The sequence below is a fragment of the Colias philodice genome, chromosome 17 (genome assembly GCF_061535455.1).
Source record: "Colias philodice isolate Cphi_HAF_F1 chromosome 17, ilColPhil1 Martin Lab GWU primary, whole genome shotgun sequence".
In the NCBI taxonomy this organism is placed as follows: domain Eukaryota; kingdom Metazoa; phylum Arthropoda; class Insecta; order Lepidoptera; family Pieridae; genus Colias; species Colias philodice.
In genome coordinates, this window is record NC_143102.1 from 7,849,884 (window position 1) to 7,875,684 (window position 25,801).

Below are 25,801 nucleotides of genomic sequence, written 5' to 3' on the forward strand. Positions count from 1 at the left end.
ATTACGTCGGTGTCAGAGTATCGAATTCATTAGAAACATAGCCAGGTGCCAATTAATATGCATAGGTTATCAACGGGAAAAGATTATGGCCTAGATGACATAACGGACTATGTACCATTGACCATTCGATCCTAAGCATTGTAGAACTAGTAACTCGCCGGATTGACTAGGAAAAAAACTGAAAATATAGGCTATGTTACTCAGAAATTCAGGATTCAGTCAGAGGTAGTGAAGGGCTATGTTACTCAGAAATTCAGGATTCAGTCAGAGGTAGTGAAGGTTCCAATTGGTGAAGTAATTTCCATAAACGGTACAGTAACGTTTGAGTTCAATCAAACTGTTATCAATGATTGCGTTTAGTAACGAATTTGATTCATTTAATTTTATCTTACCGCATCTTTCCATATTAAAATTTGAATTGCTCTATTTTTTGTACAAACTACCCAAATAAAATATCTCACGCGTTCATAATATTAAATTTGAATATGATAAGTAGCGGTAAATTATAAAAGAATACTCAAATAACATCATAATCTATACATATAATAAATCTGTAGAAGGATCAATTCTGTACATTGAAAATATTGAAAAAATAAATAGCAGGGGGTGTTACTGGATCGATACCAAACCCAAATATGTGATTAAAAAAATTTTTGTCCGTCTGTCTGTCTGTATGTGAAGACATCACGTGAAAACTAACGGTTCGATTTCGATGAAACTTGGTATAATTATACCTTATTAACCTGGGCGTAAAATAGGATACTTTTTATCCTGAAAAAATACGAAGAAAAAAAATAATCTTAATTTTTCAGTTTTATCCATAGACGTTGTTCTGTAGAACAGCGAACACACGTTTGGTATTATTATAGGCCTAGCCGTATTTGAGTCCAATAGATATTTATAAGATGTTATTGTCAGAGTTACTCAAAATGGAGAAATAAACCATCCACGCGTAGACCGACATCCGCGCGGACGGAGTCGCGGGCGGAAGCTAGTTACGAATAAAAAGGTATAGAACATAATCATAATTAGGGTAGAGAACTACTTTTTCGCCAAATAAATATTTTTAAGGCTTCGTTTCGCTCAATACTTGATTACACTGTGTCAAGAGGCTGACCCAAAAACCTCTTGTTATGTATTTTACTTTCGCTTTTATTTAAATTCATATTTTAATAGCTTTCTTGTTTTAATGTTATTAATAAAGTATCAGGTGTTGTTAATTGAATTACGACATACATGTAACAGGAAAACTATGTAACTAACATTCCTCTTCATTTCCTGTAAAATACATAATTTTGACCTGTGGTTTTGACGTAAGCTGTTACATTAAACAGGACATTTCAGTTATCTTCTTATATATAAAATTCTCGTGTCACAATGTTAGTCTGCATACTCCTCCGAAACGGGTGGACCGATTCTCATGAAATTTTCTGTGCATATCGGGTAAGTCTGAGAATCGGCCAACATCTATTTTTCATAAGTACCACGGGCGAAGCCGGGGCGGACCGCTAGTAATCTTCTTATCTTATATATAAATTTCTCGTGTCACAATGTTAGTCTGCACACTCCTCCGAAACGGGTGGACCGATTCTCATGAAATTTTCTGTGTATATCGGGTAAGTCTGAGAATCGGCCAACATCTATATTTCATATATACCACGGGCGAAGCCGGGGCGGGCCGCTAGTAATATATATAAATCTCGTGTCACAATGTTTGTCCTCAATGGACTCCTAAACCACTTAACCGATTATAATAAAATTCGCACACCATGTGCAGTTCGATCCAACTTGAGAGATAGGATAGGTTTTATCCCGGAAATCCCACGGGAAAGGGAACTATGCGGGGTTTTCTCTGAAAACGCGGGCTAAGCCGCGGGCGGAAAGCTAGTACCTAATATTATAATTGTGAATATCGGCGAGGGTAGATGAATGGCTGGATATATGTTTGTTTCCTTTTCACGCCTAAACAGCACATCAAATTTATATAAAATTAAATACAAATATTTATTTAAGTCTTCAGTAACACATCATATAACACTTGGACGATTATTTAACAGAGATCACGAGAGCAAAACCGCAGAATCTCGCTTGTTCCGACTGTAAAACTTGACACTCACGTAGGTAGTGTTAAAAATAGGTCATATAATTTATCTCAACCTCCAGACTACAGAATATTCAAGATATGAACATAAAAATACGATAACAATATTTTGATTTACTTTTTATTGTTCTTTACGTACGTTTTATTAAAGATAAACAAAAGTATTTGATGAATATGTAAACAGGGATATACAAATAAGTTTTTATCTCTAGCATAAAATATGGTTTCTTTGACATGATATTGTTTTAACAGATTTTTTACTTTTAAGTGCCAACAAAACTAATTAAACGTGACGTACAAACTCCGTACATCCACATCCATCCAAAAAAAACTATAGGATTTACACTATTGGGATTTCTAAAAAAGTGGAGAACCTCCATAAAACCTGTATGTAGCCATTACTTTGTGCTAAGTGGGTTTTTGCAAACATCTGCTCATTCCGCATTCACCTTACATATGTGCAAGCCTGTGCTTTCCCCACCAAATGTCACGGAGACCATTTTAGAAGATGTCTGTACGAACCAGTTTTAGGAAGGATAAAGTGGACATAATGCAAACTATGATAAGTATGTTGTCGAAGAATTTGTCGTCTTGTTGGAGAAACATAATTATATAGAATATGCAAACCATGTAATTACTGATAATTGCGACAAATTAATGTTTTAAAAGTTTGCTGATCTGACCTTTTATTCTGTCCAAACAAAATCCTGGGCACCTTAAAAAAACCTTTCTTAAAGTCTAGCTAATATTTTTGGACAGAAATGAATACCCACTCTAAATTATTAAGTAAGTACATCGCTGTAGTATGATAAAAAATAAAAAAATGGAAAAATAACAGAAAAGGTTCCTTCAATTTACAAATGGCAAATCGGAAAAGCCGATCCTTTTGTTCATGGCTAATACATATTATATTAGGAGGAAACAATTGTGATATCGTTTCTTTACGTATAATGTATATAATATACCTACTTCGTGTCATTATTTTAATTATAGCGAAGGTGAGGTTATAACTAAAACTGAAAATGATTACTGTCACGCAATACACATTTTTGCGGCCATTAAAATGCAATATATGTAATATAATCTATACTTTATTAATATTACAAAGCTTAAGAGTTTGTTTGTTTGAACGCGCTAATCAGGAACTAGGTACCGGTCTGATTTGAGAAATTATTTCGGTGTTAGATAGCCCATTTATCAAGGAAGGCTATAGTTTATATAATATCATCACGCTAAGACCAACAGGAGCGAAGCAATGCGGGTGAAACTGCGGAGCACAGCTAGTATGAAATATGATTGCATATTTGTTTCACGAAAGATATAATTCGATTATTACAAAAACTAAGTAGGCAACAATTTAAAGATATTTAATATTTATTGTAGAATACTTTATAGGTTTTTTATGAAAGGCCATATGTATGTAATTTGCTTACCCGTATACAGAACATGTCAAATTCATAACCATCTATCCATCCGTGACTAAATAAAATATTATACCTACATAAAATATTCCCTTTCATTGGCTCCTAAAGAAATAGTCAAATGTTGGAAAAATCTATTTTTCACCGAATGAAAAGGCGCAACATATATGTGCCTAAAGAAATTGGTTCATGAAATATGGCCATCAATGTGTACCCATTGTTACATTGGATACACATATTTCGACAAAAAGTATGTACAGTGCCTTTTGTATCGTATGTACATCTATACTTTTCTATACTAATATTATAAAGAGGAAAGGTTTGTATGTATGTATGGTTTTCTCGCATAAACTACTGGACCGATTTTGATGAAATTTGGCACAGATAATCTATAAATTATTGCGAAATATGTACCACGAGCGGAGCCGGGGCGGACCGCTAGTAGTACATATTATAAAGCAGTAGATATATTATACTAAAAGCTTTCTCTTGATCCATTTTTTCTTAAAAAAATGCATCAAAATCCGTTGTGTAATTTACAAAATCTAAGCATGCAGCGGGAAGCGACTGTTTTACACTATGTCGTGATGTCTTATCATGAGTACATGTCTTATTCATAAGTCTAGGTCTAGTACATAAAAGTCTATCGTCTTTCGCGGTTATTGCTCTATATGATCTATATGATCTAGATGCAATTGAGCCATTGTTGATCTTTATATAGCTCACGAGAGTTGTATTGTTATAGCAGTCGGCTCTTATTAGGTCAATTTGTGACCGCTCTGTACCCAGCCAGACCATTCTATAGTAAGGATATGTGTATTATTTTTAGCAAGCGTTTATAGGGTTGTTTTTGTTAATTTAATCAGTATCTTCTTTAGTTAAATGATAAATTATATCACCTAAGTAAAGAATCAATAAATTGATTAGTTAGAATAGATTAGAAGCATTCATTAGAAGTATCTAGGGACTGTGATCTTCTACTTTGATAAAATATTTACATACATTTTGAAAAAGACTAATAATCAAGTTGTATAATATAATGATTATGGTTAGGGAGCCAGGTGCAAATTTGGTTAACTATTTCCTCTCAAGAGATAATTCGTCAGACGCATGAGAGTATAGTATTATAAAGCCTCGTGAACGTCAGCTGGCGCTCGGTTGGGGGGGTGAGCGGTTGTAGCCTCCCACGCACATAGGAAAAAAAATACATTCATTCATTCATTTCCTCTCAGCTAAAAATTTGTCAAATTGTAGCTAACCCAATATCTCAACGAAAAAAAATAGTCAGCTGGTTACAACATGGTGTATTACACGTCAGCTGGTGTCTCGAACATGAAAGTTAAATTTAAAGAAAAATTTATTTTCCGTTATTTCCTCTCAAACAAAAATTTACCTGATGATAGCTTATATGTAACTGTGGATAAATATATATGTCAGCTGGCTGTATCTTGGTGGAAAACCGTCAGCTGATACGGGAGGCTACAACCGCTCTTTCCCCCAACCGAGCTCCAGCTGACGTTCACGAGGCTTCATAATACTATACTTTGATGCATTTTACTGATTACCGCTTGAGAGGAACTTGGTCATAAAATCTGCTGCTAGCTCCCGGACCATTAAATCCTACTAATATTATAAATGCGAAACTCGAAAGTTTGTGAGGATGTGTGTGTGTTTGTTACTCTTTCACGCAAATACTACTGAACCTATTACAATGAAATTTAGCACACATATAGAGGGTAACTTGGATTAACACATAGGGTAAGTTTTATCCCGGAAGTCCTACGGGAACGGGAACTATGCGGGTTGTTCTTTGAAAACGCGGGCGAAGCCGCGGGCGGAAAGCTAGTATAAATATATTACTATTTCATGAATAACTCGATAGATTATTCGTTTGTTTGTGGAATGTTTAGCGTATCTAATTAAATAATTTCCCTTGAGTGAATTAGTTTTCCCTTTGAATGTCGCATAATATGAATATTTAAACAATCACCATTGTCACCTTGGTCTACTTGTCCATTATTGACTACGACAACAATTTCTTTGAAAGTTATTGTTTGTATCCCGTTACTATGGAATTTGTAAGGTTTTATATGTGTAGAAACTAGAAAACTTTACACGCTAATTTCATTTTCAAGTCCATAAGGAAATGTTATTTTATGGATTTGTTTATAAGAATCGGACCACTTATTTTAATTTGATAATTATTTAAATGTTAAAACCGGAATCCATATTCTAAGTATATTATAGTAAATTTGGAAAGATGAGGATCAAAAGTTTAGATTAAATTTCTGATAAAAAATTACCAAAAAGTTGATCTGAAATCTGGCAGTGCTCTGAGCCGATCCGTAATCTCTTTATGCGTAATGTAAATCAATTTACAAACAAGAAATTATATCCGTTTGACCCAATCTCAACTAGACGATAGAAATCTTGAAGTAAATGCTCATACAGCTTTTAATAAACTATTTAGAGCTATAGTCCGTTCGCGTTAAGAAAATAGTGAGTCATCGTTGTCCGCCGGCCTGGCCACGCCCCAAATTAGAAAGTCGAGTTCACAGTGACCAGTTGAAATCTGACCTTCGAACAAAACGGTTGTGTATTTTGCGTGACTCGTTCAACAATAAATTTTGAAAATGAATACTTCACCAATTCGAAAGAATAAAAGTGGATCAATAATCCATAGCGGAGAGAGACGCATAATTTACAATGTTTATAAGTACTTTAAATTGTGTGATTTTAATGCAACTAAAAAACGAAAAAGAACAAAATTATTTCATAATAAATGTAACTGAAGAATCTAGCGATACTGAATAGTGATTTAAGTAATTTTAAGACATTTTTTTTTCCATTAATAATAATTTAATGTTTAAAAAAATGTTTGTACTTTTTCTCCACTGTGAATAGACCCTCATCCTGTAGTTGCACTGATGACTCACTATTTTCTTAACGCGAACGGACTATAGATATTTCGAGAAAGTTCTACACATTACACTGAATAACATGAACGAAAGTCGTCGAATGAAAGTCTTAACCTTTCGAGATCACGCGGCACTATAAGTTCACTTATAAGTTGTAACTGCAATGTCTTTATCACTACCTACGTGAAAGTTTCGATAACTTGTGAACTAAAAGGTTAATGATAATAACATTATTATAATGTTTATACTATGTTCACGCGACAGTCATGTTCAAGTGAATTAATGGTGTGTTTGGAAGCAGGAAGGTGTGAAGGAATCGTCTAATTGAAAATAAAGAAAATTAGATCTAAAGGCAAATATAATAAATAATTTTTAATTGAGATAGCTAACTACTTAACTAGCGGAGGTGTAATAACAAAAATGAAATCTGTTTTAAAGCAATGTGCAGTTAGAACTAATGAGTAGAAATCTATTACAATTATATTTTTAAAGAGTGGAGAAAAGCAAAAGCAAAACATATTTTAACAACCTAGGTTTTAATTAGAATTATATTCTTTCCTAATGAATATAACTTAAAAAAAGATAATCCTCGATCGACCTGCAAACAATATAACCATACAAGAAGATCAAACATTCGATTCTCGATAATTCAATAAAGATCATAGAGTATAGATGACCGGTCAACGGTCATGGCGACAGATAAGATGTAAGAGCACTTTAGAATTTAGATAACTCTATCGGATTGAATTGTTATTTTGTTTCACCATACTTTATCATGGAGTATCTCAAAACTAAACGAGGTGGGCCGTGCCCGTGGGACACATTTCAGTAGTCCTTTTCTCAATTTTGATATAAATGAAATCATTATAATATTTGCTGATGTTGTTCCTTACAAAATTTAATATTTATTGTTACTCTCAGTTCTGTTTTAACCTTTGTTAACATTACCTTAGAATTGAGCTCTTCCTACTTTGTAGTCAGTTCATACATTGTTTCCGTTTAAGTTATGTCATTACAAAGATGTCATAATATTTGTATATGATGTCATAATTATTTAGCTTTTGTTTCTATAGTACAGATGTGACCTAGGCACAAGTAGGACAAGCGATTTCGATGGACATTGACCCACATTATTCGCTACTTCATGGTAAATGATTTTTAAATTAGATATTTTAGTGATACGGTTGCATTGTGCATGTTAGCGTTTTCTTAATGAAAACACTGTTTCACTAGTTCATCATAATGGGTTTTTAAATTGCATCGTGTTCAGATGAAAATTGAAGCTTCCTCTCATTAAAATGTTTTATATTGGCAAAGTAAAGAAGCATATAAAATGTAATATTTGAACTGTTGTTAGCGTTAGTTATAATATTAAGTATTCTGTGCTGTTGTTCCCAGCAATACGATCTTGATGATTAAAATCCTATATACTTGTATACCAACTTATTTTATTGAAAGGTGCCCAAGCCAAGCCAATTACACTGACCTAAATCAACAAGTATCGCCTATCGGTTTATGGGGAAACAAGTGGCATCGGTGCCGGTGACTTGTTTTGAAATCATCTATGTCGGTCAATGTTGCTGTGGACATTAGCCGTCACGATCGATTAGTGTTTAAACATGAAGGTTTAGCGCATGCATGGGTAAATAAACACCTCTCCGCTGCCCATTTCATATTTAATTCGTATTATCGTTGCATTACATATTATCCTTTCAGCCCAAGACAAAAAAAGGATACATCTTACATCGATCTCGAAGATATATCCGTACCAATATACACGTTCATTGCAATATGTAATTAGTTCTAAGAACTATATCTCGGACCAAACTAAGTTTATTTACAGCAGTTATTGACACGTGAGACCACAATAAATGTATTGTAATGGCTCTGTGGGAGCAGCCATAATCTTAACAGCTGCGAGATAATTGTCTGCCCATTATATTATATTGAGCAAATATAGTACAAATGCTGAAAGAGCTAACTCAGGTCCGAAATGAATGTTATGGCCATTCATTTGTTTTTAAATTGGTATTGCACGCCTCATAAGCGAAGCGTTGAGGTGGGTACTACTAATCGAGTCTTTTTTTTTCTCTTACGCTTGAGTATGCTCAGGAATAGAACCCTTTCATTTTTCAGGGTCTGATTCGATGTGGTTTAATTGTTATTAAATAAACAAAAATAATCTTATATATAAAAATGAATCGCAAAATGTGTTGGTAAGCGCATAACTCGAGAACGGCTCAACCGATTTCGATAATTCTTTTTTTATTATATTCCTTGAAGTACGAGGATGGTTCTTATGCAGAGAAAACGTAAACATGTATCACGGGCGAAGTCGGGGCGGACCGCTAGTAATTAATAAATATTTATTAAAAAAAATTATGAGGCGTGCACTTTTGGATTTTCCAAATTATTTAATTTATACAGTCACTTGTATTAGCAGATTCGGATAGATGGAAAATATTGGTCTGATTGTACCGATAGCATTAGAGTATATAATATATTCTATGCTTAAAGTAAGTACTTGACTACTTGAGTTATAAGTATTGATATGTACAATGTAGTAATGTGATCTAGTTTATAAGACAACAGCTAAGCAGTCTTTTTCTATTGTGCATCAAAATATTCAAGGCTTGGCTAGCAAATTATTAGAAATAGAATTATTTTTAAATCATAATAGAATTAAAATATTTTGTGTAACAGAACATTGGCTTAAACAATGTCAGTTGTTAATAAATATTGATAATTATAAATTAAAAAGTATATACTTTAGAACAAACGCTATTCATGGAGGTTCTCTTATTTTTGTACACAATAGTTTAAAATGCAAGGAACGAACTGACATTGTTAGCCTTTCTGTAGAACGGACCATTGAACTGTCCTGTGTGGAGCTGGAGCGTTATATTATTGTTTGCGTTTATAGACCCCCTTCCAGTGACTATAATATGTTTGAGACAGTCATGGAAGAAATATTAAAGCGTTTAAGTAGGAGTAAAAAAAAAGTTATAGTATGTGGTGATTTTAATATTGATATACTTTTACAAACACAAACGGCAACACGAATTGTTAATTTGTTTCAGTCATTTAATCTGTATAAACTTTTTAATGAACCCACACGAATTACACCTACTTCTGCAACCTGTATTGATAATATATACTGCGACTGCAACTGTTTAGAGAAAAATATTCTCAATACACTCACTTCGGATCACTGTGGCCAGAAAGTAGTTTTTGAATGGGACTGTTTACCTGAATTTAAAAGAATTAATGTTAGGCCTATAACTAAAAAAGGCATTAATAAATTTAGAGATAATATTAATAAAAGCCTGCCCGTACTGAATGATCAATCCTGTCATAATAATCCTTGTGAAATGTTTAAAAATCTTTTTAATTTAGTGCATAATGAATCTGAAAAAATATTTAAAGTTAAATCTTTAAATATTACCAAGGATTTACCATTTAGTAAATGGGCGACACCTAGCATACATAGGTGTAGGATCGTTCTTTATGAGTTATATGGTATGAAGCAATATAATAAAGACCCATCTTTTCTTAGTTATGTTAGAAATTACTCAAAAACTTTTAAAATTGTTTGTTTTACTGCGAAGCGTTTGTATATCAGAGATAAAATACGCGACTCCGATAATAAAGTTAAAACAGTTTGGTCTATTATTAATGGTGAAATGGGTAAAAGCAAATCAAGTAATACCATAAAACTTGTTAATAATGGCATGGTTATTGACAAAAATGCTGATGTTGCGCTTGCATTTGAAGATTTCTTTAGTAGTGTCCCTGCTAGCATTACTAATAATTTAAATTCGTCTTCAGCACTTGCAGAGACCTTTTTGAGGGACCATGTTGCGGGGTGCAGCACATTATTTGAATTGCGACACGTAACTGCTAATGATATTGTTACAGCCTTTAAGACACTAAATTTAAAAAATACTTGTGATCTTTGGGGAATGTCCGTAAATTTAGTTAATAATATAATAGAAAATATTGCGAACAATTTAGCTTTTATATTTAATAAGTGTTGTGACTATGGTACATTTCCTAATTTATTAAAGCTTAGTAAAGTTATACCTCTATTTAAGAAAGGCGATCAAGAAGACTGTAACAACTATAGACCTATCTCGATTTTACCAACATTAAGTAAGGTATTCGAAAAGTTAATATTAAACCAATTGACTAGTCACTTTGCATCTAATAATTTGCTGCACACCAAACAGTTTGGTTTCACAAAGGGGCGCTCAACCACAGATGCTGGAGTTGCACTACTAACACATATATATAAGGCATGGGAAAACTCAAAAAATGCTTTGGGGATATTTTGTGACCTCTCCAAGGCATTTGACTGCGTTGAACATTGTACCTTATTGCGTAAACTTAATCACTATGGGATTAAAGGACAAGCTCAGAACCTCATAGCCTCATACCTGCATGATAGGATACAAACTGTAGTTGTTAATGGAGAACGTTCTAGCGGTGCGTCAATTAACATTGGTGTTCCACAGGGATCTATTTTAGGACCCTTCTTGTTCTTGGTATATATCAATGATCTACCTTATTATTTACAGGATAGGTGTGAAATAGTTCTGTTTGCAGATGATACCTCATTAATATTTAATGTGGATAGGCATGACCCAAATGTTGACGAAGTGAACAGTGCTCTTTTACACATATCCGACTGGTTTACTGCTAATAATTTATTATTAAATGCCAAAAAAACAACTTGTGTTGAATTTTTACTACCAAACGTTAAAAAGTTAAGCAGAAATATTACCTTGAACGGGGAGGTATTACACCCTACAGAATCGACTGTATTTCTTGGGTTAACATTGGACGAGAAACTACAGTGGGGAGCCCATGTCAACACCGCTGCAGGTAAGCTCAGTTCAGCAGCATATGCAGTCCGAAAGGTAAGGCATCTCACCGATGAAGATACAGCTAGATTGGTTTATTTCAGCTACTTTCATAGTATTATGTCCTATGGAATTCTACTATGGGGCAGGGCAGCAGATATAGAAACTATATTTATCTTACAGAAAAGAGCCATTCGTTCTATATATAATTTACGTGCTCGGGACTCACTAAGAGATCTCTTTAAGAATACTGGTATCCTTACTGTACCATCACAGTATATATTTAATAATATTTTGCATGTACACAAAAACGCCGACTTACACACAAGAGTAGGAGATAGACACTGTTATGGCACAAGGAACAGAAATAGAATTGAAATGCCATTTTTCCGATTAGCTAAAGTTAAAAATTCATTTATGGGTCAAGGTATACGCTTTTACAATAGAATTCCTCATAATATTAAAGAGTTTAGTAGTTCTAAATTTAAAACTTATATAAAAAATGTACTAGTTCAGAGAGCGTACTACAGTATTCAGGAATATATGGACGATAAAAACCCATGGAGGGTTGTCGCGTAAAAACCACAGGACAGTTCTTTGGCATGTTATTACAATACTTATATGTTGTTACATATGTATTTTGTAAAATTGTAAAACTGACATGATTTAAAAGAGCAACTATGGAGTTTCTTGCCGGTTCTTCTCCGTAGATACTGCTTTCCGAATCGGTGGTAAATTTTAAAATATGTAATGACGTTTCAAAAGTGCTTCTTTAAGAAGTCTAATTGAATAAATAAATGTTTGAGTTTGAGTTTGAGTTTGAATGAGTTGCACAATATTTTTCTAGGTGTATTTGTAATAGCAATAAAATATTGGAGTAAGTTATACGTAAAATCTGCTAATTTATTAAAATTTAAATTAAAAAAATATAGGTTCTAAGAACGGAGAATTCGTATTAATGAAAAAAATATTATGCGTTAATTGAATTTTGATTAATAAATTTCCATAAAATGTTAATTACGGATCATTAGCCATAAAATTAAAATAATTAAAATTTTTATCATTCCAAAGAAGGCGAGTTTACTAATAACTTGTAAGTACAATATCTATGTCACGGCTAAAGGTAGGTGAGAACATAAACTTAAGATTAGCCGGCTAAACTTAGGTTTATTTTCGACGAGGTGTTAATGTTAGTTTGTTCTATCTTTAGCCGGCTAAACTTAAGTGTAACCGCAGGCCCGTGGCTAAAAATGTCGGGGTGGGTAGATTTGGTTAGCGCCGGGCCGGTGGAGGGCTTGAGGGGCCCGCACAGTGCCAGAAAACACTCGCCCTGTTCCTTACATGTATTATAGTAACCAAATCTACCCACCCCGACTCAGGGCAGAAAGCTGGTGGCTAGGTTAGGTTAGGTTAGAACTCTTAAGACCCGCACGAGCCGAGCGAGCGCAGCGAGCGTGCTGCGGCAGCAGCCGGCGAAGTGCCAGAAAACACTCGCCCTGTTCCTTACATGTATTATAGTAACCAAATCTACCCACCCCGACATTTTTAGCCACGGGCCTGCGGTTACACTTAAGTTTAGCCGGCTAAAGATAGAACAAACTAACATTAACACCTCGTCGAAAATAAACCTAAGTTTAGCCGGCTAATCTTAAGTTTATGTTCTCACCTACCTTTAGCCGTAACATCTATACTAATATTATAAAGAGGAAAGGTTTGTATGTATGTATGTATGGTTATCACGCATAAACTACTGGACCGATTTTGATGAAATTTGGCACAGATAATCTTTAGACCCTGAGAAAGAACATAGGCTACCTTTTATTGCGAAATATGTTGGTACCACGGGCGAAGCCGGGGCGGACCTCTAGTATATTTATATGTATAACCATATTTTATAGAGTCCTGCATACACATACGGTCCACTTGTTTTTATGGTGTTACGTAAAACAAATAACCTTGGCTCATGTTAACAAATATATTCACAGTATGTTGGTATATGGTACATGTTGCAACGTTTCCGTATGCACTAAGAAAAATGGCGCTTTTAACTGGCTTTGCATAACTTTTGCTCGAGATGGAAAAACGGGAAATAAATAGTGTAAACAATAATAATATGTCTCGTGCGGGTTACATAAAACTACCTATAATTATGTCATATGTGCATTCATATGTACAAGTAAATTAATTATTTTTGAATTTTGATTATTAAAATCCCGATATTGTCTAACGATTTGAATTTGAATTTGATAATTTTTAGGTAAATTATGTCTAATGATTAGGTATTTCTTTCCTGCAATGAGCGTTTTGGAGTGACACTTTTCAAAACTCTATCAGTAAATTATTTGTTCTGGGGACTTCAGAGACACGATCGATGACATAACACTGTTTCAAGATTGGTCGATAAAATATTAAAAGCAAATATTTTCAATTGATGTGTAAACATTATTGGCTTGGCTAGGTTAGTTATCTTCATACTATATGGCGCCGTTTCATTAGTCGTTAACTCGTTCGGTATACAGCATACGGGGAGTCCCCGCAGGCGAGATAACAACCAATGAAAACAAGTTCCCCGCATGCTTAATACCGACCGTGATATCGACCAATGAAATTCATCGGTCAATATACAGCTTGCGGGTCTTAAGTCAAATAATTTTTCATTATTCAATTTCATTCGTGAGTGCTTGTTGGATTATAAAGACGCTGCACAAAATGGCTGATCGCTTTACGGATTCGCAAATGTTGAATCTCGTGGAAATCTATCGAGATTCAGTTTCAGTGCCACTCTTGTTAATAACTGGCGACGTAAAATGGAGGTTCTCCCTACACCCCGCATGCGGGCCCTATCGACTAATGAAAACGGTTCCCCGAATGCTGGCCCTGTGGCACGCGTTCCAGAAATCTCTCGCACCCCGCATGCGGGCCCTATCGACTAATGAAACGGCGCCATAGACACTGCAATATTTCTAAAGTAATTTTCATGATAGTAGGATCAACAAGGAATACGCGCCAAACTACAGTAAGAATCTGTAAGAAGTGGGGTACAGATTTTTTAAACATTCGTTACTGTTGTATCGTTATTTCGTTCTTTAGTAATGATTCTTTGTTCGTGTCGAGTGATGAATAAATAATTGAGCTTTTGATATCACCTTTAAGTTTACATCTGAAGTTATGATTCACAGCAATAATTTTCCTACATAGAGCATACTCCGCTTGGCTCTATCTAAAGAAACTTGGCACTGTTTATTATGTATCGCTAATTATCCAAAACTAGGTCACTGATATGAAAACCTCATATTATCGGCCACTAGGTACGTCTACATAGAAACACGGAATGCACGTTGTCAACGTAAAGTTTATTCACCTCAATACATTACAAATAATTCCATGTTGGAATTTGAAAAGGTAAGATAATATCGGCATTCGTCGGGTCGAAACTTGGTAATCGCAACATCAAGGTCGCGAGTGTCACAGGAGGTTCGAGGTGGAGATGCGCAAGCGACGGGTCGTGAGGCAGTCGCTCCGCGGACCTCTCGGTTACCTCCCAAACGTAACAAACATTAAACAAACAAAAACACTAAAAATTAATCATGTTGTGTAACGTTAACGTTCTCTAACCTTCCGGATGTTCTCGTAATATTTGAGTGCAATTATTTATACAGAGTGGTCGTGATATGACGCTGTGTTTTGTAAATAATGTATTGTGCTGTTGACGGTGTTTAATCGCGATGTCAAGGAATATGCTGAGGAGGCAATTTTCTCATGAATCAGGGAAGTCGGCTTTGATTCGGGCTCAGGAAGAATATTTTGATAGAAGGTACTATTTTGTATTTCGTTTTGGTTTATTATTACATAATTTTTCTTCTTTTTTCCTCTTGTTGGTTTTCACTTTTCAATTACTCGTAAACATAAACTTAACCCAAACTTAATGCTGATTAATCTTATTATTAATGTTGATAAATGACTATCACGTTTTCTTTAATTGGACGATGATTTTTGTTTTTTATACAACCATAAAATTATCTCGTTTGACAAACTTATTTTTGTCCGATACATAACAAGATACTAGTTTGTCCACTGTATAATCACGATATAATAACTTTAAGATAAATTTTCTTATAAAGAAATGTGTTTTATTCTCTAGTCTCTTTTATTCACGTACAAACGTCTCATTAAAATTTTATTCGTTCGTTATCAACAGACTGCCTGTGGTTTTAATTAGCGAAAAGTATATATGTAGCTGATAATTTTAAAGAATACATATAAAGGTATATTAGTTTGGGTATATAGCTACACATTGGTAATATGTTGACTAAACCTTGCAGTTATTTAGTTTTTTTTTTATATATTTCGGGTCAGGATACGAAATGTGTCATACATCCTCTAATGTATCATTATTATAACAACAGGCAGCTCATAATAACAAGGATATTTTGATAAATAACCAAAAATCATGTTTATCTAATATAAAGAACCCTCGTTAATTAACGAATAGTTAGTTTATACCTTAGACTTTAGAGTATGTATGTTTATACTTGTTGGTTTCTACAGCTTACGAGTAAGAACATATTTGTTTATTTATGATGATTACTTATCAACATTGAATATTAACAAACGAGGCTCTATATTGTTCTCGACACCTTTGTTTTAATTTATCGCTACTTGTGATTAAATCCTATTAAACAATTGATTACAGTAAGTAGCTACAAATTACAATTAGTAGTGTTTACTTTAATTATTGTTATTAATATTCTGCAATTAAATAAATCAAGTTAAATAAAAAATTTATTGTGCGAAGCAGGAGATAGATCTTATATTTAATTCGATGTTGCTATCACTCAAGCTATGTTTCAGTTTCAGTATTTGTACTAATATTATAAATCTGTAAATTTTGTTTACTTGAACGCGCTTATCTCAGGAAATACTTGTCCGATTTGAATCTTTCAGTGTTAGATAGCCCATTCTGTAAGGAAGGCTATAGGCTAAATATCATCACGCTAAGACCAAAAAGATCGGAGAAAAGCGGGTAAAACCATGGGCCACAGCTAGTTAAATATACATCATGTGATTAAAATTTCACTCAGTAGCGTGTTTTGGTGTTTAACTTAGGCAAGGTCAGATAGGTTAATGCAATGCCTACTTCAAGTGGAGAGCGTTCTTATATGTACAGTATGCTCGGAAATTGCTAAAGTCATTACGTGATACATACTATAATTGTATGTGATTCCGGTTTTACGCAACCGCTTTATGATCTCGTGTTTACAAAATATAAAACTTTAGATTTTATTCGCTTTTGCGTGTATATTTAAGTGACTTTTGACTTTTCTTTGGTCCGCGTGAATTAAAAGTTCAAATTTATAAGAAAGGTCTATAGAAATGCCTATGTTTTTTTTTCATTGGAATACCACTGAATCAAATCGTGAAAAGTTACATACAGATATATAGACAGACAAAGAGTATTGGAAGATAGAGCATATTCTATCTTAATTCTTAACATAGAGCTAGAAGTTGTTACTGCAGAAAATAACGAAGTTATAGCGTTCTCTATTTTATATCGTTGTATTATCACACTAGCTTACCGCCCGCGGCATCGCCCGCTTTGAATTAAACCTAATAAATAATATACTAAAACCTCTTGAATCACTCTATCTATTAAAAAAACCGCATCAAAATCCGTTGCGTAGTTTGAAAGATTTAAGCATACAAAGGGACATAGGGACAGAGAAAGTGACTTTGTTTTAAATGTACTATGTAGACTGTAGTGATGCTTGAACTCATAAATTAAATTAATGAATATTTGAATCGTTTTGATAAACAACCTGTTTGTTATAATTTATTAATGTATTCGCTGGATACATACGTAGTAAAACGGTCAGAGGACGTAGTGTCAATTCGGAGTTGTACTTGTATTGTAGTATACAGTTGCGTCGCATTCAGGTATATTTATTGATTTAAATTTATTAGTTTAAACGGCGATTATTCGATTCGATCTTTATTGTGGTTTATTTTATCGTTTAATGTGTTTGTTGCGACAGTTTTACAGAATTAATTTGTGTTAAAAAGCACTGCATGACTAGTTGCTGAGAACTCAATATCTGAAAATAATAGTACTAATAACTGAAAAGTATTTTTTAATATAATATATTCCCCTTGATTAAAATCCACTTTATAATATTAATAGAGGAATGATTAGAGTCATAGAGTTCGATGCAAACACACAGATATTTACTTTTTAGGTGCAATGCTTAACTAGACAAAAACACGGATAATTTCCTGTAAGTGGGTAGGTACATAAATTCATTAAAAAAATTAAATCAGTACTTTTAATTATTACTAGATTAATTATTTACCTACGTATTAAGTGATGACTGTGAAAAATATAAAAAGTGGTCGAAAAACGGAAAATTAAGTAACTGGGAAATTCTCGATGCTTCCAACGTTCGCAAGGCTACTTTTTGCTTTTGCCGGATGCTAATGAAATAAGCGTGACCATTATAATTATTGTATTCCTTATAATGGTCTTAAATAACAAATAATAAGCGACATTACTCAATCGTATCATCATATTTTTCAATATTATAATATATAACGATCAACTGACCCATGTATCTCCTGTACTGTATTGATCGCGATATATAGGTTTTCAAAATCCCTATCGTCATTTCGCAATTCGCAGCCCTTTATAGTTAACGTATTATGCTGATTTACTACATATAGGAGTATTTCTTCTATTCCGTATTACTATAAATGTTATAAATACGAAAGTTACTCTCTCTATGATACTGTATGTCTCTGGAAGGGGGTGAAATAGTGGATGACTTTTTGTTAGGAACAGCTAACGAGCGATGGTGTCATGAAGGTGCACGCAAGTGTAAAGCCAGATAACAATAGTCTAAGAGCCAGTACATTATCTTTTATTTAGTTTGATTTTGGTTGGTGTATTCAGATTAGTTGTTCATATTTGTCTCTGCTTGAATTTGAAAAACTTGGTAAATGATTTGAAAAAGTATACCGTGGCTGAGCTGGGATGCATAATATGTAGATGTATATTATGTATATTTTTATGTTAATGTTCGTTATTTTGTTTGTTACAGGCGGACGAGGTCCCTGAATGCGCCGTCCCCGATACAGCAATTTGGACCATGTGGCAGAATAATGAAGAACTCTGCAATGGTTATGTAAGTATCAATTTACATAAAAAAACTACTTTCAAAATACTTACTTCCAAAGATTTTACTTTAATCACGACTATTTTGTTCAATTTTTATCTTAAATTTCATTGATGAGGCCCTAATCGTATCTATCAATAAAAACAAAATAAATTGAAAGAGTTTGTCATATATCAAAATAGCAATGTTTTATAGAGTTTATACGTAAAGTACTTGAATACATTTACAAATCATACATAATTATTAATTTGTAATATGACTGAGCACATATTGTACGGTCTGCAACAAAATAACAATTATTAAATAGAGACCAGTCAACAAAAGTCTTCGATACGGCTGGATTTATTTAGTCTATTACCACAGTGTACATATTATATAATAGTACCTACTCTATCACTGATAAATCTAATTAATGTTATTAGCCTTAGCCAAAGGTCCATTAGTTTTGAAAAATAATATGTCCACCTATTTCTTAATTATATTCTACAACGAACTTCGTAAAAACGACTACAACACCTGACTATAATTCCATTGAATGATCACAATACCGCATCAAAATACATTACCCATATCCCTACATCACTACCACAACAACACATAGCAACCCATCAATGTATGCGTTCCGTTTGTCACTTACAGGCAGATCCAGGACCCCGCGTCGCAGAGGCTCACGTGGTACAAGCCGCCGCTCACGGTGCTCGTGATCAAGAAGATACATGACGCCACCATCATCACGCCGTTCGTACAGCTCGTACATTGGCTTGTAAATGTGAGTATAGTTAAGCTATTGAATAGCTTCTATCGCGGGCCTTAAGCGCGGGGACCGAATCCAGAAATTGCGTAACGAAAAACCTCACGCCCCCCACTCCGACGGGTGCGGAGGTGTGGCTTGAAGGCATAGCATGCAATAGCTTTACCGCGGCAGTGCCCGACTGCCACACGTCTTTTTTTTTAATTAATAGTGTTAAAGCTCTGGACCAGTAACTTCTGAACTAGACAAACTTTGTACTGAACTGAGTAACTTTGCATCGATTCGAAACTAACGGAGTTTCATACAACATACCGCTTCAAGGTGTGAACTTCGAAGCCTTTCTTAGTGCTCACCAACACCTTAACTACTAAAACCAATGATATTACAAGTAGTAGCTCTTCGAAATGTTGGTAATTAGCTTGAATTTGAATCAGTTCTTTCTTTTCCTCTCAAGATAATTGAATCATGCAATCTCTTTGACGTCTAATCGTGTGTGCGTGTGTGCCGTTTTTAAGATCGAATGTTATCTGGATAACTGAATATGATAGACATATTTGTGTGTGTGATTTTTTTTGTTGGTAGCCAACGTATGTTGTTGCAACGTAACCGATTGATGATGCGGATATGAGAATTATTCAAAGCCCTTAAATTTAAATATTTAGATTAGATGTAAAATTAATCGATATTTAATTTAATCGTATTTCGTCATCGGCTCTGTTTTTGTATATTTTGTTTTGAAGCATCTGTAGACGATCCTATTTTGCTTGGCCTTGATATAATTTAATACACACCCAGCATACTTAATTAAATAGGTAGGTACCTACTACCAAATATTTTTACCTATTAATTTTTATCATGCTGAGTCCAAACATCTGAATTTTATCATAATTTAACAAAATTATTTGGGAAAGTAACCTAGCATACCTAGTTACAAACAAAAAAAAATTTTAACATAACAATTTATTTTTATCTCTCTTTTAAATTCACGTAAATGCGATGGAAGTTAATATAAGGTAGGTATATAAAAAAATAAGTAGCTACTATGTGTCTGTACCATCTAGAATAAACATAAACATCATTTTCCTTAAAATAAACAGCTAGTTCGACATTCCGTTAAGTTGATTCCCGCTAAATAATATCTATACTTATATTTTGTAAACAATGCCACCGGTTTTCCATAAGACCGGGTTAATTGGTACTATTACAGTATACACGTGCTCTGTGAGTGGTTTTATACGAGGATCATATCAAAAACAAGCAATAAAGTATAAAATATGGATTTTTTTGGAATTTATATCCTGGTCGTTTTTGGTAGAGAACGGAAAACTTTATTGTAATACGTAGTTGTTTACGAATTTTGTTATTACATATAAATTTATAAATTAAACATACAAATTTAAAATTTTATGGGAAACAAGTTAGCGGCCACATTTGAACACCCGGAAAATATACATTAAAAAAATATTTATTTTGAATGCCATAAAAACCAAAATATCGAACCGGAAAATAGTTTTTCTATTGTAAAATTATTCATTATTGTAACTTATTCAATAATTTAGTACCTACTTACCCAACGTAGAGTACGTTGGAAGCCATTCGTCTTTTTAAGTTTCCACATTCAATATAGATGTTCCTAGATTAATAGTAGAATAGTATTCATATTACTTATACCAAATTCCAGGACAAAAGCATGGTAATTCATTCATTTACCTATCCCATCGTAATTCCAGGACAAAAGCATGGTAGTATTTGTCGAGGCGTCCGTCCTCGAGGACCGCATACTCTCTGAGTACGGGAACTTCAATGCGGTCAAAGAGCGGCTTATGACCTTCCGCGCGGGCACGGACGACCTGACGGATAAAATCGACTTCATCATATGCCTCGGTGGTGATGGCACGCTGCTGCATGCTAGCTCACTGTTCCAGGTAGGTTTTGCGAAAAAATGAAAAAAAAAAAATTTTTTTTTTTTAATTTTGGCGCGTCACAAAGTTATAATTTTAGGCAAATCGTGATATTGGTAGAAAGTGCTATCTCATTAAAAGATTAATTTCATAAATATTTTTAAGATGATTAATAATAAAAAGAAAGTTAAAATAAAACGACAATTTTACGTAATTCATAAGCATAATATGTATATTCAATAATAAATGCATATACACTATACAGGCAATTTTTGTGTTATTTATCTATTTTGATATGCAATTATTATGCTTTGTTCTGCTTTTGAATGTAGTAAAAAAGATTAATTTCTTTTCAGCAATCAGTCCCTCCTGTTATGGCATTCCACTTGGGTTCGTTAGGGTTTCTCACCCCATTCGAATTCAACAATTTCCAGGAGCAAGTTATGAATGTGCTAGAAGGTATGTTTTTTGTGAATTTTATTGAATCTTACTTACAGTATTCAAACATCTAATATTATGTTTTTAATGCTTTTAAAGAAGGAAAACAATTTTTAGCCAATCTTGCTTTTTTTACTATCCTATTTCAATTTTTATATCATAACAGTTAGCACATTTAATTTATAAAATTCTTACATATTATAGACACCTAAAAGCATCCAAATACCATTAGTTAATAAATAAAAATAGTAATCGTTATAGATCATGCATAGCATCTTCTATTAACGCTAAAATGATTCAAAATAACCACAGAATACTAGCTTTCCACCCGCAAATTCGCCCGCGCAGTCGAAGAAAAACTCGCATAGTTCCCGTTCCCGTGGGATTTCCGGGATAAAACCTATCCTATTTCCCGGGGTAAAAAGTAGCCTATGTCCTTTTTCGGGTATCAAAATATTATACCAAATTTCATGCAAATTGGTTCAGTAGTTAAGGCGTGATTGAGTAACAGACAGACAGAGTTACTTTCGCATTTATAATATTAGTATGGATGTATAACTTCATAATTTTTCCAGGTCACGCAGCCCTAACGCTCCGGTCGCGTCTCCAGTGCGTGGTGCTAAGGAAGAGCACGGAAGACAACAAGAACAAGAAGAAACCCACAACTATTCTGGTGCTAAACGAAGTGGTGGTTGACAGAGGACCCTCTCCGTACTTGTCGAACATTGATCTGTTCTTGGACGGGAAACATATTACGTCTGTGCAGGGGGACGGTGAGTTTTTTTTTATTTGACAGTTTTTAAACAGCCAGCAAGAGGTTAAGGGGGAATTAAAAAATAACTTACTGGTTGTGGACAAAGGGCCTTCTCCATACTTGTCGAACATATTTATTTATTTATTTATTACACTTTATTGTAATACAATCACTAAATAATAGGAAACAACAGAAAGAAAATATGGTACAAGAAAGATGTAATACAATCGGCGGCCTTATCACTAAGCAGTGATCTCTGCCAGGCAACCAAGCGGTAAAAAAGCGAAATATTTAGTAAAAAAACATAGTTCTTGGACGGGAACATAATATTACCTCCGTGCAAGGGACGGTGAGCGTTTTTTTTTTGTTTGTTTGGATCTTACATTAAGGGCTGATTTTTCAATCCTTGGATAAAACTTATTCGTCGAATAATGTATAAAACTACCATTTTAAAAACGTATTCTAATTGTCCGTATTTGACAGTTTACGTGACATTTTAATATTATCGTGTAATACTTTATTGGACGGATAAGTTTTAACCGAGCATTGAAAAATCGGCCCTTAAATTAATAGCTATCAGCCGTACAAATAAACGAGTTATAACATTTTATGCAAAGAATAAACTAAGAATAAGGAAAAATCATACAAATAAACACGAAATAAATGTAACCTAGTATAACTTCGTAATAAGTATTCATACTAATGCTATTCCGTCCTTATTACGGCTACCACCCTAGTATAAGTCTGACATAACCGAGTTATAACATATCTTTTAGTACATTGTGCTGTGTTTTACAAGTTTTAGAAGCAATTTTCAATCTAAATTTGAGATAATAGCAATGAGAGTAATACGAGAAGTAGGAAAAGTTGAGCAAATTAATAATTTCATTATGTACCTATTGAAATGGAAAATTTTGTATGAAATGTCAAAATATACGAAATTATGAAAAACCCTTTTGATATTTATAATGATTTATTTATTTACAACATGCGCCAAACCATACATACATAAAACTTATTTCTAAACTTATCACAATAATATACACTTTCATTGAAAATATAAATCTTCTAAGCCATGTCTAAGCCTGGAGTTGTACCTATGTTTTGAGTACCAGTTATTTGGCAACTCTCTATCTCAAAGTGGGTTTATCTTCTGTTCTCCAGATATTGGATAGCGTTATCTATCATTTGCTTGCATATTTAATGATATATTTAAATTATTTCCAATAAATAAATAATAAATAAATAAAAAGCCTTTTATTCAGATCCACATTACAATTATTATAATATGATTCTAATACAAATAAAACTTAAAATCTAATGTTAACGTTAATCTAGTCTCTTATTTGAATTTTGCTTATTTTTTGTAGATCTGTTTGCCAGTCGACAAAGGCCTCCTCCAACCGTTTCCACTCATGTCTTTCTTGGGCCACTCTGTTCCATGTGACGCCAGCCACTTTTCTTATTTCTTCATCCCACCTTTTTTGCGGTCTACCTCTTTTCCTCTTACCTTCTCTAGGATACCATTGTGTTACAGTTTTGCTCCATTTATCTTTTCCTCTTACCGTGTGTCCTGCCCATCGCCATTTCATCCTTCTAATTTTGCATGTAATGTCTATGACCTTTGTTTTGCTTCTTATGGCTCGATTTCTCAGTCGGTCTGATTTTTTCACATTTAGCATGCTCCTCTCCATTGCGTATTGGCATGATGAGAGTTTGCTAGTCGCGTTTTGTGATAAGGACCAGGTTTGGCTGCCGTACATGAGAACTGGTAGTATACAAGTATTAAATATTTTACTTTTAATATTCACGTGAAGATTTTTATCTTTCATAATCTCTTTCAAACTCCAGTACCTCTTCCAGGCATTAGTTATTCTTCTTTCGACTTCTTTGCTCATCTGATTCTCGTCTGTTATTAGCTGTCCCAGGTAAATATATTCGTCTGTGTAATCAATTTGGTTGGTTCCCAAGTTTATGGTTATTCTCTCTCCATTTGTCATTACTCTTGTTTTTTCTGGGTTCAGTTTTAATCCTACTTTCATGCTTACCGTTGACAATTCCTTTATCATTTTTGTTATATCTTCCGAAGATTTTGCAAATAGCACAATATCATCTGCGAATCTCAAATGAGTCAATGAGACTCCGTTCACATTGATACCAAGATTTTCCCAATTTAGACGTCTGAATATTGATTCTAGTACCGCCGAGAATATTTTCGGTGACAGGGGATCTCCTTGTCGTACGCCTTTGCCTACTCTGAAAGGTTCACCCGTCTGTTCTAATTGAATTCTCGCAGTACTCTGGCTGTAAACATTTTTAATTAAGCGGATGTATTTATGTTCGATTCCTTGTTCTTTTAATGACTCCCATATATTTTCGTGAAATAAAGAATCGAATGCTTTGCTGTAATCGATAAATGCGATATAGTAGGTGCATTGGTATTCTTTATACTTCTCTATAACTTGGCGTACAACGTGAATGTGGTCGATCGTTGAATAGTGTTTACGGAAGCCCGCTTGTTCGATGGGTTGGTGTTCATCTAATTTTCTTTCAATCCGATTGAGTATGATCTTGGCAAATACCTTATATATGTTGGACATGAGGCTAATAGGGCGGTAGTTTCCAATTTCATATTTGTCGCCTTTTTTATATAGTAGAACAATATTTGATTCTGTTGTTCTGTTCTTGTATTTCCAATAAATATTTAAAAAATAAATAAACAGAACATCGTATGATGAAACTTCACAACAAATTCGACGAAGTCAAACGAGCGTCAGCAAAATGACAGCACCAAGGCTTAACCGTAGATAATTTCAATGTTTTTCATAATTTTGTGAATGAATTGCGACGTTGCCGCTTCGCGCCTATTGCATAGCGTGAGCATAGATACATCGACGTTATTCCAAATTTATTTGTAAGAAATTATGACATCCTTATTCTTTATTTATTCTTATCATATCTATGCATTGCATAAGGTTTGAATAAGCAAGTTTTTATTTGTACGGCTGTATATGTATATAAAAACTTGGTAAAGAGACGGTCAGTTAAGTGAGTTAATTCAAACGATACTTTGTTATGGTTTTTTCGTAATGTAATTGCAAATATCGCTTTAGTGATAGTAAAAACGCTTTTATTATCATTTATCAATTATAATATAAAGTTGTTACTGATAACGGTTTTCACGATTCTGATAAAAGAAATTGTAACACATACGTTATTAAAAACTATGTTATATTATGTTAATCCAAGTTAACCTATATATGTGTGCCAAATTTCATAAAAATCGGTTCAGCAGTTTCTGCGTGAAGAAGTAACAAATATACAAAAAATCGTATTTATAATATTTAAGCACATCAATAACAGTCAAATAACAGTTTGTATGTATTTCTTGTTTACCACGAATAAATGAATACTATTCTACACAACACTTTACAGTGAGCGACGTCTCCCCGTGACCACGCTCGCTGTAAAGTGTTCGAAACGTCGGGA

General features: G+C 33.8%; 1 protein-coding gene across 5 annotated transcripts in view; it reads left to right on the top strand.

Moving 5' to 3' along the window:
• LOC149481190 (NAD kinase-like) overlaps positions 1-25,801 on the top strand; it is a 52,059-nt gene that overhangs the window by 18,592 nt on the left and 7,666 nt on the right. For 3 of the 5 annotated variants that reach the window (XM_089705609.1, XM_089705612.1, XM_089705608.1), the window contains 5 exons: positions 18,394-18,477; positions 19,108-19,237; positions 20,950-21,144; positions 21,477-21,579; positions 22,134-22,331. In XM_089705609.1, coding sequence (XP_089561735.1) covers positions 18,394-18,477; positions 19,108-19,237; positions 20,950-21,144; positions 21,477-21,579; positions 22,134-22,331 — 710 coding nt within the window. Of the gene's footprint in view, positions 1-14,797; positions 15,117-17,214; positions 17,237-18,393; positions 18,478-19,107; positions 19,238-20,949; positions 21,145-21,476; positions 21,580-22,133; positions 22,332-25,801 lie in introns of those variants that run through there. The other 2 variants (XM_089705611.1, XM_089705610.1) reach the window with 2 other exon arrangements.